At 44.3% G+C, this 12,206-nt stretch overlaps 1 protein-coding gene across 3 annotated transcripts in view; it reads right to left on the bottom strand.

Annotated features, from left to right (window-relative positions):
* Positions 1-12,206, bottom strand: part of LOC104138795 (calcium release-activated calcium channel protein 1) — a 16,329-nt gene extending 4,123 nt beyond the window's left edge. The window contains exons 1-2 of one of the 3 annotated variants that reach the window (XM_068911283.1): positions 11,867-11,979; positions 907-1,070 (exon numbers count right to left, since the gene is read on the bottom strand). Coding sequence is in view for 1 of the 3 variants with exons in the window: in XM_068911282.1 (XP_068767383.1) it covers positions 11,867-11,980 (114 nt within the window). In the remaining 2 variants the exon portion in view is untranslated. Of the gene's footprint in view, positions 1-906; positions 1,071-2,272; positions 7,500-11,866 lie in introns of those variants that run through there. The other 2 variants (XM_068911282.1, XM_068911284.1) reach the window with 2 other exon arrangements.

The following is a 12,206-nucleotide window of genomic DNA, read 5'->3' as shown; positions in this document are numbered from 1 at the left end:
GGGTGGCCAAATAGATCTGTTAGAGGGAAGAAGTGTAGAGAAGGCTGGAGGAAGGAAAAACAAGTCTCCCAGAAAAGAAAAGACACAAAGTGCTTCCAGACATTGCTAGATGCTTTTTAAATTACAAGGGAAAGAAAGAAGAAGAAATTACTCAGTTCAGCCTGCTAAGATCCCAGATCCAGGCAGCACAGCAGTTTCTACCATCTGAACTAAGAATTAATTGCTGTTCATAGCAGAAATCCTCCTGTTCATGTGACAAAGGCAGTAACAGAGAACCCTGGAGAGCACAAAACTCTGAAAGTGGCATCTAGCCATGTTTACGGGCAAGCAGTGCTACCTCCGGAAGACGCTCCAAGGTCCAATCCTCCACTAACACATGCCACCGTGCCCTTTAATAAACTCACATCGCCAAGCATGCCTGTGCTTAAGGAGCAGAAACTAGCATTAAACAAAACAGCACGAGGAAATTCATAAACCAGACTCAGATATCATTGATAAAAGAAATGTCTCTAACAAAAGCTTTTCAAGTTGCCAGGTGATTTTAAGCATGCACAGCTGACTAGAAACATTAATCCTAGAAGCGCTCTACAAAAAAAAAAAAAAAAAAAAAAAAAAAAGCTTTTCTGATAAATTTGCCTTTGAGACAAAGCATGGTCCCAAACAAAGATGGAACGATGCAACAATGTTTCCCTTTCTCAAAGGATCTCATTAAATAGCCAAAATACATTTAAAATGTAGAGAAAAATTAACAGTAAACTTAAATACATGTACATCATATGAGGAAGATATGGAGGCTGGCATTCAGCACAGATCAGACTGATCCAAGCCAGTCCTTCCAGCACACCGGCCACCCACTCTTGATCCTCCGTGGAAACAATTCCACTTGCTAGCCCAGTGAAAGCTAACCTGGTTAAAAGATAGCTGTCTTCCGCTAGCCTGGGCCAACTGGTTCAGCAATGCCCCGATGACTGATGAAGCTGGAACAGGCTCGTGTAACTGAAGAGGAGGCAGGCAGACTTTGGGTAGCGCTAAGCTACTAACTTAGCTCTTCTGTAACATATCATTTTGCCCTCAAAAAGACCACGAAACCAGTTATTGCAACACAGCGCATGAAACAATTAGCTCTTTCATTCCCATTGATACAGTTTTAGTCCATTACTGTATGCCATTACTGGTTTAGACAGCATTCAGCCTAGCATACATTTCAAACACCTCAACATAAAGAATATAAAGAAAAATTTCATATAAAGAAAACTTTCATAGAGCGTGGGGTAATATGGATGCAAAAAGACATAGCAACTAAGATCCAAAAGCAGCTGCAGAAACAGAAAAAAAATATTCCAGTCTTACTCCTTTGCTAGAGGGGAGCCAAGCTACACCTAATCTGGGATCCTGTCTCCCTACGTTTATACGCTCAAGATGTTCTAGGACAGCAGAACCCGTTAACAGCTAACACACCAAACGTATTAACCCAACCTTGGCTTTCACTCAGGCAAGTTTCAACAGGCGTTCAAGGCCACCTGTCAATATTTTCATTCTTTTATTGAAAGTCTTTACCCTCATAAGCATAACCTACTATCCAACTGGTAAACAGTTTCCAAGCGTTACAAGAAACTCTGCAAGAAATTCTAATATATATATAACTCTTGCTTAAAAAAGATTAAAAAAAAAAATCTCCTTAGGCTCAGCATTTCACAGGATGAAGGTGAAAGGTCTCCACTCTGAACATTCAAGGTGTACTTAAAAGAAATGTTGGTTTCTCAACTGTGGAAAACTCCACGTTTGGGAGGATACTCACTTGGTCATCACATCCGTTTTCTGCAGGCACTTCCCTTTAAGCCCCAAGGACCTCATGGGGTGCTGGGCATACCGTTGGCTGCGTTTTTCATACAATACTTGCAATCTTTCACCACTGAAGATTCATCTTCATACTTACTGAAATTTCTTCTTCTCAATGTTTCTGGTGCTCGCATTGATTTTGAAAGCTAGGCTATCAGTTCCATTTTAGACTCGAGAACATCCCACTATTTCAAGACATTTTAATCCTTCACTCTAGTACTTATTACAGTAACATAGCCAAATACCACACTACAGAGCTTCAGAAGAGGAATACTTTATTTCTTTTATTTTCTTTTAAAAATTTGATGATTAAATATTTCATTCCCCAAGTATAAAAGAAATTTTACATTTTCACTGCTCAAAGTCTCTATGTAATACTGATATCAAACATCTGATTTTGGAGTTCAGTTAGAATTTCATAATTCCAACATACCAGCTGTCCTGGAGCTGCTGTTCTCCTCCCATCTCAAGAGAGAGCCAAGCAGAAGAAATCTTTCTTCCTCTTCTCACCCCAGCTCAGAAATGCTAAGCACACCTGTTTCTGATTCGGCTCTAACTGTACGCACCATCAAAACAAAATCGTGCAGGAAACCAGATTAATTTAAGCAGCATTCAGACACTCAGAGAGCTCTGTGCCTGCACTAGCACAGACAAAATCATAGAAAAAACAAGCAAACTTAAGAAGAGGAGAGGTCCAGGCCAGGAATCCCAGTCTTCCTGGATTAAAAGGCTTCATTTTTAGCATTGCTGGGCCTTACCCTGAATAAGAAACCCCAGCAATACCTACAACCTTCACACATTGATGGAATAGGTTAAATCCAAGTTCCAGCTATGCAAGCAAGGCTTTGCTTTACATGCCTGACAAATACATAGCTGCTTTGCAGAGAAAGTTTGCTGTTTTGGTAGGCCTAAAATCATCTCATAAAATAAGAGCTTTCCAAAGCTCAGCAAGACTGTAGCTGTTACTTAACACTTGTCACAACTAACCTCAAGAGCAGGAAGGGTGTTAACTTCCGTCAGCTCAAGCTATACCATGCCACTCTAATATCAAGCGTGCTTTCTCTAGAAGTATGGGTAGCATCTACATCACTCAGAAGTTAGCCTAAGTACTAGCCTTCTAGCACGTGCAAAATAAACTGGCAGCCAAGTAGTCATCATCATATATGATGCCAATTTTTCTCAGTTTGGACTGAGGTTAACAAGTCAAGGGGTGAATAAAGCAGAGGACGGGCACCCAGCTGCCCCAACCCTGAAAACCTCGTGTACAAACCTCCACGAGGCCGAGCGCTGCAGGGGAGGAGAAGCTCCCAAGGCAGGTTCCTAGAAGAGACTGGGGCATCCCACAGAGGGGGCACCCCTGGGCCAACTTCAGCATCTTCCCTGGCCTCAATCCCTCCCATCACAGTTTCTGCGCCAGCACAGCCCTGGTCCAAGCATCAAGGGACACCAGTGTTAGGGACGACACTTGAAGTTGCTAAAGTCAGAAGTTGGCTATCCTGCCAATAAGTAACATGAGCTCCTCTCCACGGCTGGAACCAGAAGGGAAAAATACTAGCAGTATCAAGTGCTGGGCCAGGACAGATCCCACACCAAGGGGAATAACAGAACTACTAAAAGGCAGACAATATCTGCTTGCTTTGAGAGAAAACAGTGCAACTTGGGAAACCACAGCATCTGGAAAAATATTTCTATTGACTCTGAAAGAATCACAGCTCCATAGACTCCAACTCATGAGGGTAAAAGATCCCCACTTTGAACATCCAAGATACACTTACAAGGAAGACACACTAAGTGAAGCTCCACCAATGCACTGACAATTTTTTGCAGATGGCAAGTTCCCAGAAAGGGAGTTGGATGTTTTTCCTAAACCCTCCTCGGTGAGGAAACGTGACAGAAGCTACAGGGTATATGCATAAAAAAGGAGAGAGACAGGAGAGTTTTTGTGGGTTCACAGATAGGAAAGGAAAAAATTACACTGAAGCTAATTAGCTGGAGAAAGACACCCTTAAGCAAAAAGAAAACATACTGAGTAAAGTTGCAGTTATAAGTAAAGTGGTAACACTCAGCGTTAGCAACACCCTGAAAAGCTGACTGGGGAAAGCAGGAAAGCACTTCTCTTTCCCATTCATTGAGGATTAATGGATACTTCAGAACTTGTTTCAGATGGAGACTTTGGGGAGGCTGCGGACGCAGAACGCCTGAGGGTTTCAAAGTCTACCGAAGTCAATGGAAAGTCTCTGCCAGGCACGAGCACAAGCTGGCTTTGCTGTGCCCCTGAGTACCTTCTGCTTGACCCATAAGTGAAAAACTAGTTCATGTTTTCTGTCCCCTCAGACTATCAAGGAAGGTAATTTGGGAACCCCTTCACCATAAGCCAGCGGACAGACTGCCAACTCTTTTCAGCCTCTGTTCCTCATTGCCTGGGCCAGTCTTGAACCAGGCACCTAAAACAAAAAGCTCCATTTTCCACTATCAGGCCCCATGTCTCTTGTCAAACAGCGACAAGAAGTTCCTTGTCTCTTATGCTCACATCGCGATTTCAAAACGCACAGATCACTACTGCCCTTGTGAAGCAACACTTGCAATATCAAGGCCCAAGTGAGCATATCTAATGTGATCCAAGTCGGCGTAAAGCATGACCTTCTACGTACGTGCTGATGTTCCACACAGGAAGCCTTATTAACTTTCAACATTGTTTTAGAAAAGGCCTTTCTGGGCAGGAACTGTCGTGAAGTCAGCACAGCAGCTAATACAATGCACTTCAGCACCATTTTCTTCACCTTTTTAGAAGTTTCTGCAAACATTTGCCTCTGGGTTTCTACTGTGCAGCCACCAAGGTTGCTGCAAGCATCCTGCCTTGCTACATAATCACAAAACAACCCAGGCTGGAAGAGATCTCAAGATGTCATCCAGTCTAATCCCTGGCTCAAACAAGAGCTAACTTTAACATCAGATCATCCCACAGATATGACTGACAGACTCACTACAGCCCTTGACAAAGCTGTAAATCTGAAATACAGCTTCTTGATGAAGTTAAAGGACTCTTACACTGTTAAGAAGCAGGACTGGAGTTCTCGAGAGTCGAAAGGAGGTAGGCGTTCAGATGCTTTTAGAATACAAGTGAATTTGTGCACATAATCGCAACCCTGGCTTTTGGCAATCCTGGATTTCACAGAAAGCATCATGACAGCCTGATTGCTACCACATTGCAGGAAACTGAACAACTTGCACTCTAGAAGAAGCTGCATTTCAATGTTAGTTATAGATTAATAGCTTAAAATAAGTTCATTTCACTTGCTTGTGTATGATGCTTCCATATCTTTCTTGTTAGACTAAAAGGGTCTAAATGAAGTTCCTACTATTAAAAAAAAAAAAAAAAAAAGTCCTGAGTGCTATGAAGGTTTCTATCCTCACAAGAGCATTTACACAGCACATATGACAAACATCAGCTCCCCAGCTTTGCAAGGGAGCTTTGATACACTAATAAAAGTTTCCACCAGCAGCAATACAATTTTCCATAAAGAACAATGATCAGTCACACTCATAGCTGCAAATGAAGCTTGAAAAGTTCATATGGCTTCTGAAATGCAGGAAAAGCAACTGTCCTGGCTTGCCTTCTGTTCACTTTTACCACAGCAGCAGCACATGAATTAGTGACCTGCTTCAATTTTCAGCATTATTCCCCAGCTTTATAAGCCACAAGACAATAGACTGGTTTCACCTAACTTTTAATTTCAACCAAATGTAAATTTGAAGTTCAATTTCTGTTTCAGGATTGTGTTCTCTGAAGGAAAAAGTAACTAGGGAAAAGAGCATGTGACTGACAATATTAGAAGGAAAACAGAAGGGAGAACTGTACTAAGAGCTGCCCATGTAGCAGGTCATACTGACACTTAAAAGACTTTTCAACATAGGAAAAAGAGGTAACTGCTCTTTGTTATCATGTGAATTAACAAAAGCAATGAATACAATTTTCAAGAGGGTTTTGACTTTTCATAGGCTTGCATCTTCTTCAAAATCACTAGCTCCTGCTGTACAGAAAAGGAAACAAAACGCCTTATCTCAAGCAAATCTATATCATCTGGGCTATTTATAGATGACTTCCTCTCCTCCCCTTCCCTGCAGAGATGACTCCTAGCTTTGGTAGGAAGGAATATAACACAGGCTGGGAGCGTGTGTCATAACCGTCACGCTGTATGGTCCTTTATCCTCTGTCTCTCATAGTATCAAATACTAGCATTAACACACAGCCGAGACTCAAGATCGAATTCAGCATGCCACGGGACAGAAAAACAGCTTTAAACCTGAGAGAGCCATAGCCAATTCAAACTCTTCGCTGCCGACCACGGTTCTGATCAATTCACGTGGCCCTTCTCCACAGATTTCAGCTAAATACATCCCATAGCCGGGGGCTGGGTCAACAGCTACCGAAGGCCGCCTGATGGGTGGCTGCAGATTTGTCCCTTGAGCCCTACAGAAGGCTTTGACCAGTCTAAAGCTCCAATCAAAACTGCTCTCCTGTCCTTCCTATCTGAGATCCAGACAGCAGCGACAGAACAAGAAATCAGTATCATTATTAAAAGCTACTGGGTTTAAATCTCTTAATGACCCACTTAACTGAACACTTTGAGAAACACTGGCTCCCGGTATGATCATGTTCTTACTGTGTCTACCGCTCACGGAGCTGGCTGCATTGCAGATTTCTTACAACAAGCCAAGCCCCTTCACAAATGACAACATTAGCCTCAAATAGCAGTCTTATTAGAGACACCGACCACCTCTTAATGAATCCAAATCTAGAATTATCTGCATATCCTTGCAAGACTGCTCTTACCGCCTCTTCCCTAGCCACTTCTACCATTCCTAAGTAGGAAACGCATGAAGACAACAAGACAATTCTCTTACAGTCAGGGAACAGAACCAACTTGTCAGGAATAGTTTATAAGAAAGCTGCACTGATTGAACATCACGGCTATGTATTGTACGGGTCCTTCCAAACGGTGAGAGGAGGATGTGAATCATACCTGGGTAAGAACACTACTGCTACAGCAATACCTTCACCTTGCCATACCAATATACCTCAAGTTATACTGGGATAACTAGAAGTGTAACCAACATCTACCCGTAGAAACATTTGCTTCGGCCTCTGTACACCTTACCTCCATCTGTTGCAGCAACGACTAGAGTTGATTAAATCTAGTTATCCATATACTTACACGTGGAAGTGACTCTTCATAATACACACTAACCGCAGCAGAAAAAACAAACAAAAAACAAAAACAACAAACCCCACAGAAGTGGCTTCTCAAAGTCTTGAAGCTATTCAAAATATCAAAAGGCTATTTCAATATCAAATTGCATCCTATAGCCCCTAGCTTACCCGTATGTGGGACCACAAGGGAGGCTGGGGATGAGATAGGTGTCATAAGATCATCGGAAACGAGCACTCCTCTAGCTGTCTCTTCAGCTCCTGGGTAGGTCTCTCTACATTTTCCCGACACTACTACTCATTCTTGGAGACAGAGGCACAGAGCCAAGCTCCCTATAGTCTCTGTACCGTTCCTTAAGAGTCATAACCAGCTCATACAATATGATTCTGTATGGGCCAGAACCAGTCACCGGAAATTAAAAAAAGATGAGCAAAAAATAATGATATCATCGCTTCTGGTTTTAAACAGAAGAGAAAGTACACGTCATATATCCTTTAGCCTAGAATCTCGACTTCATGGCTTATTATATTTCGCAGAATGGCAAAAACATTCATATTTACCAAAGCCACCACCTGCATACAAATACACAGTTTAATTTTTTTTTGTTAGTAAGCATGAAAAGGCTAATACCCATATAATCAGCATAAAAGCATCCTGAAGAGGTAGCATCTCTGCAGAGTGTTATTACAATAAAGCTATATTATAAGTACAAGGTCAGATTATGCAGCACAGCAGGAAGAAGATAACAGTGGCTTAATATCAACTTCACATCTTCCAAACTCCAGCAGCCACAAGCAGCCACTCAGAGCATGGCAGGAGCCCCGAGGGCTCCATGCTGCCTTCCTCGCTTGCCTGTGACCTTGAGGCAGGGATGCTCAAAGGAGCAACAAAAAGCCTCTCTCATGACTGTAAGCAAATAGAAGAGGCCTTTTACACCAGGGAGATTCTTCAGAGCACACTTCTAACCTGTAAGTGCAATAGCAGTACAATTGTAAGTGGTGGCAGCAGCCATGAAACTAGGCCTGGAACGCTTTCCTGCGGGTTACAAAATATAGCTATTGCATTATTCTACTAGCCATTCTGAGAAACAGTGCTAAAATCACTTCTAAAGAGAGATCACTTAGTGTTTAGAACTGCAGAGTAAGCTTTACCAGAAAACGACTCTGCTGTCTTGAATACCGGGAGAGCGGAGGGGTCTGGGTCTTACCTAGGCAATATCAACTACTATTATGGAAATTCGTTTCGTAAATCTCAGCGCAGTCTTTTACAAAAGATGACTGAAGCTGTCTTCAGAAGACTGTATTGGCTATACTTTAAAGGCAAGAGCTGACACTTTGACAACATTCACCATTTGAGGCTTGTATATTACTATTTAGATGACAGTCTGGCCAGTTTGCATCGTGAGACCGATGTATGAGTCAAACGTACTGTCTGGTAAATAACGTCCTCAAAACTCTAAATAATTAAGTCAGTCAAGCACATTAGTAGTATAATTTAGATCCCTAATTTAGGCTGAGGTATTTTCACAGAGCTATTAATGGGTGGCTGGGGGGGAGGGGGGGAGGTTATGCAGTTTGATGACTGTTGTGATTTAACAATTTCCCTATGATATCTGCAACTCAAGAAACATGGGACTGTCATACTGGTGCACGACATATCTCTGGTGATGATATGAAGCCAACAGATCTGTTCTGTTTAAACTAAAAAACCCTGCCCACAGTCTGTCTACATTAGAGCTCTTGACCCTAGTGCGTGTAGATGAGCTAGTGTTAGCAATAACGGGTATATTCTGCTAAATATTGCCAGTGGTGACAGCCAGCACTGAAGACAGGTTGGATTAAGAAATAAGAACAGGCATGGAGGGAAAAAAAAAAAAAAGGATATATCAAGACCTGGGATTTAAAGCAGAAGAAGCGAGAAATACCAAATGCTTCTTTCAGGTGGAGATCAGCACAGCACCAGTCAGCATGAGTAATCCACCAAACCCGCAGGTCTTTCACAGACTACATATATGCTACAGTCGAGAATTTCTTTCTTTACATCTAACAACCTGGAGATTGATGTAACTTGCTCGCGTCATAAATTGGGAGAGCATCCTGGATGCAGAATTATAAACTTCATCGATTTCCTCCTAGACACGTGGCACTGGATAGTAACGTCCCTGGAAACTTGCCCAAAGGAAACGCTTGGGTTTACTCTTGCAAGGTTAAATCTAACAACAGCTTGTGATCGCCGGAACCGGCATCTGTTTCTCTGAAGCTGGCACACAGCACCAAATTGTGATGTGTAGCTTGAAAACAGAATTCATATTCAAACAGGTTTTTACCAGTCCTCACTGCAGAAGCGTAACACTTGTGAGCGCAAAACTTGGCTGAGCATTTTCACGCTCTGCATGTAACTGACCCGCGGCGATCTCTTGACACTCGCATACACCATTTAACTGGGGTATGCTTAATCAATCTTGAGGGAATAAGCTTTGAAAAACAGTTGCAGTTATACAGGTGATTAGTCCAACAATAAAGGAATAGGTTTCATGGGGATACTTAGTTCATACTAGAGGATGAAAGTACAGTTTAATAAAAGAGCAAGGATCACGGGAGTAGGCAAACAAGCATGCTGCACTATTGTCAATTCCCATTTTACTGGGTGCTCCTGGATGCACCCCTTCAGCTCTTTCTTTCTTGTGTAGATAAAGAAAACTGAGGAACAATGATGCTTAATTGCTGTTTTTAGTTTTACATCTAAGATTAGGTTGTGCTTTAGTAGCAAAATGGTCAAAGGTGAGTTGCCAAAGAACCTGCTGAATTAAGTAATGTTGCAAAGGTGTGCCAGAAGGCCCTGTTTTTCAATGCAGAAGTTGCTAAGGACAGATTTAAACAATAAGCAGTGCAAAGTTATTTAAAAGGAATTAAAAAAAAAACTTGAAAATTAAGTCAGCTTTTCCAATAATAGATTAGAAAGTCCCAGCTAGAAGACTATCTATATCAGCAAAACTGATGAAGTTAGGAGGTGATTTACAAAGTGGCCTTGTCAAAGGAAGAAAAAAAAAAAGTGGAAATTTTTGAGCAGGGCAGTTTCCAGAATACCTTAGTATTATAAATATTCAGTTAACATTTCTGGCTACCAGAGATTTTGCTAATCAGAACAAAGGGCCTTTTTCCTGAATTACCCTCAACAACATCAATTCAATTAAAAAAAGTTTTCAGCTGCAGGACACTGGACTCTTATCTTAGAGCTCTATTCCAGAAAATCAAGAAGGAAGTCAGCCGTACCCCGTGTATCCACGGGGGTTTTACAGCCCACACTGCATATACGTGCAGACAAAAAGGCAACGGGATTTAACAGGTTAAGTATAACAGATTAAGTATGACTTTTAAATAGTCCTTACAAAAGTCTAATGTGCTGCAGGGTCAACTATTTGTCAACTATTTACAACCTTCCTCATTTCAAGATATGTCACCAAAAAAAAAAACCCACCCGAAAACCCACCGTTCTTTTCTGTGTTAGCTCTCACTCTCAATGGAAAACACTAAATCAAGAAGCCACCCTGACGAACTGCTCTGTCATAGCAGAGCGGGCACGTAATAAGGAAAACTCATTAGCGGCAGAGGAGTACGAGAGCTCCCAGCCCGGCGCGTGTGACCCAAGGAGCACGGACCCAAGCAGGCCGCTGCACTGACACCGTTGCCTGTCAGTCAAGCGAACGGCAGCCCGCGACACCCCTGAAGAGCGGTATTCTGTTTTTAGCCGTTGAAGAACGGCAGTGACATTTATTTGACCGCCCAAAGGCTGGCTGGCGGGTTTCGGAAAAGCATCCTCCAGTCGGAGCGACGGCTCTTCAGGGGAGCACCTTATGGCTGAAAATATTTACTTTTTTTGGTTTGTTTGTTTAAATCGGTGCAGAAGTCAAAAATCAAAAGGCAAAACCCTCACAGCTGTACGATCCAGCGGCTGAACACAGGGGCACTACTACAGGTCAGTACACGTTAGCGGGCAGGATGTGGCAGAGCCAGTAAGTTACCATCCTTCAAACTAATTCCGTTTCAAATAATTAGGATTACCGGCCTAGTTTTCCTCCCTACCAAACCCTAAAGCAAAAAAGCAGCCCAACAACAACAAAAAAAGACATCTCTAAAACACCCCTCCAAATTAACCAACTTCTCAGATTTCCTTAAAAGAAAGGTTTAGAAACACTGCGACCAACATTACTAAGGAGGAACAGGAGCGGGAGGGTCGCTGTCAACTTTAGGCAGTTATAGCGCTTAATTCAGCGGCCCCCCCCAGCGCCGCCGCTCCCTGAGCTTTGCTGCTTCCACGACGGTCCGAAAAGGCTGAAACATTGGGGGGGGGGGGTAAATAAATAAATAAATAAATAAATATATGTATACACACACATACATACAGTCTCTGGTTTTATAGCAATTTAAGGTGCTCCACGTGGGGAAAAAAAAAAGGGGGGGGGAAGCACCCTGCCCAGCGCAGTTTGCACGTTTACAGCATGCTGCGTGATAAAAATAAGCAGCAAAAGGAACTTTTCGGAAGTGCCGCACTCGGCGGCGGAGCCAGGCGGCCGCGGTCGGCTTTCCGCGGGGCAGCTCCCTACCCCTGCCCGCAGGCAGAGGCGCTGCGGCCGGGCGGCAGCGAGCCCGCGACCAGCCGCGGAGGTGGCGGCCGCGGCGGGGAGCCCCGGGGCAGCGGGAGGCCGGCGGGGGTGGGCTGGGGAGGGGGGGGAGCTGTCACCGGAGGGTCGCTGCGGGAGCGGCAGCGGAGCCCCGTCCCCGCCGGTCGGCGCGCGGGGGCCCCGGCGGGCCGCTCACCATGGCGAAGCCGGAGAGGAGCGCGGAGGTGCGGCTGGAGGCTTTCAGCTTGGCGCGGCTCAGGTAGAGCTTCCGCCAGGACAGCGCCTGCATCGAGTGCTCGTTCAGGCTCATGGGCTCCGGGCGGCGAGCGAGGCGGGAAGAGGAACCGAGCGGGGCGGTGAGGCAGGCAGGCACGCGGCGGCGGCGGCGGCGGCTCCTTCCGGCTGGAGAGCGAGGGCGCCAGCTGCTCTAACACCCCATGGCGCCCGGCGGCGGCTCCTGCCGGTGCTGGGGCCGCGCCTGCCGCCGCGGCGCTGCGAGCCTGCGCGCCGGCGCCGCCCCACCGCCGCCTCATTGG

Source organism: Struthio camelus, chromosome 17, assembly GCF_040807025.1.
Source record: "Struthio camelus isolate bStrCam1 chromosome 17, bStrCam1.hap1, whole genome shotgun sequence".
In the NCBI taxonomy this organism is placed as follows: Eukaryota; Metazoa; Chordata; class Aves; order Struthioniformes; family Struthionidae; genus Struthio; species Struthio camelus.
This window is presented reverse-complemented; position numbering and strand designations above follow the sequence as displayed.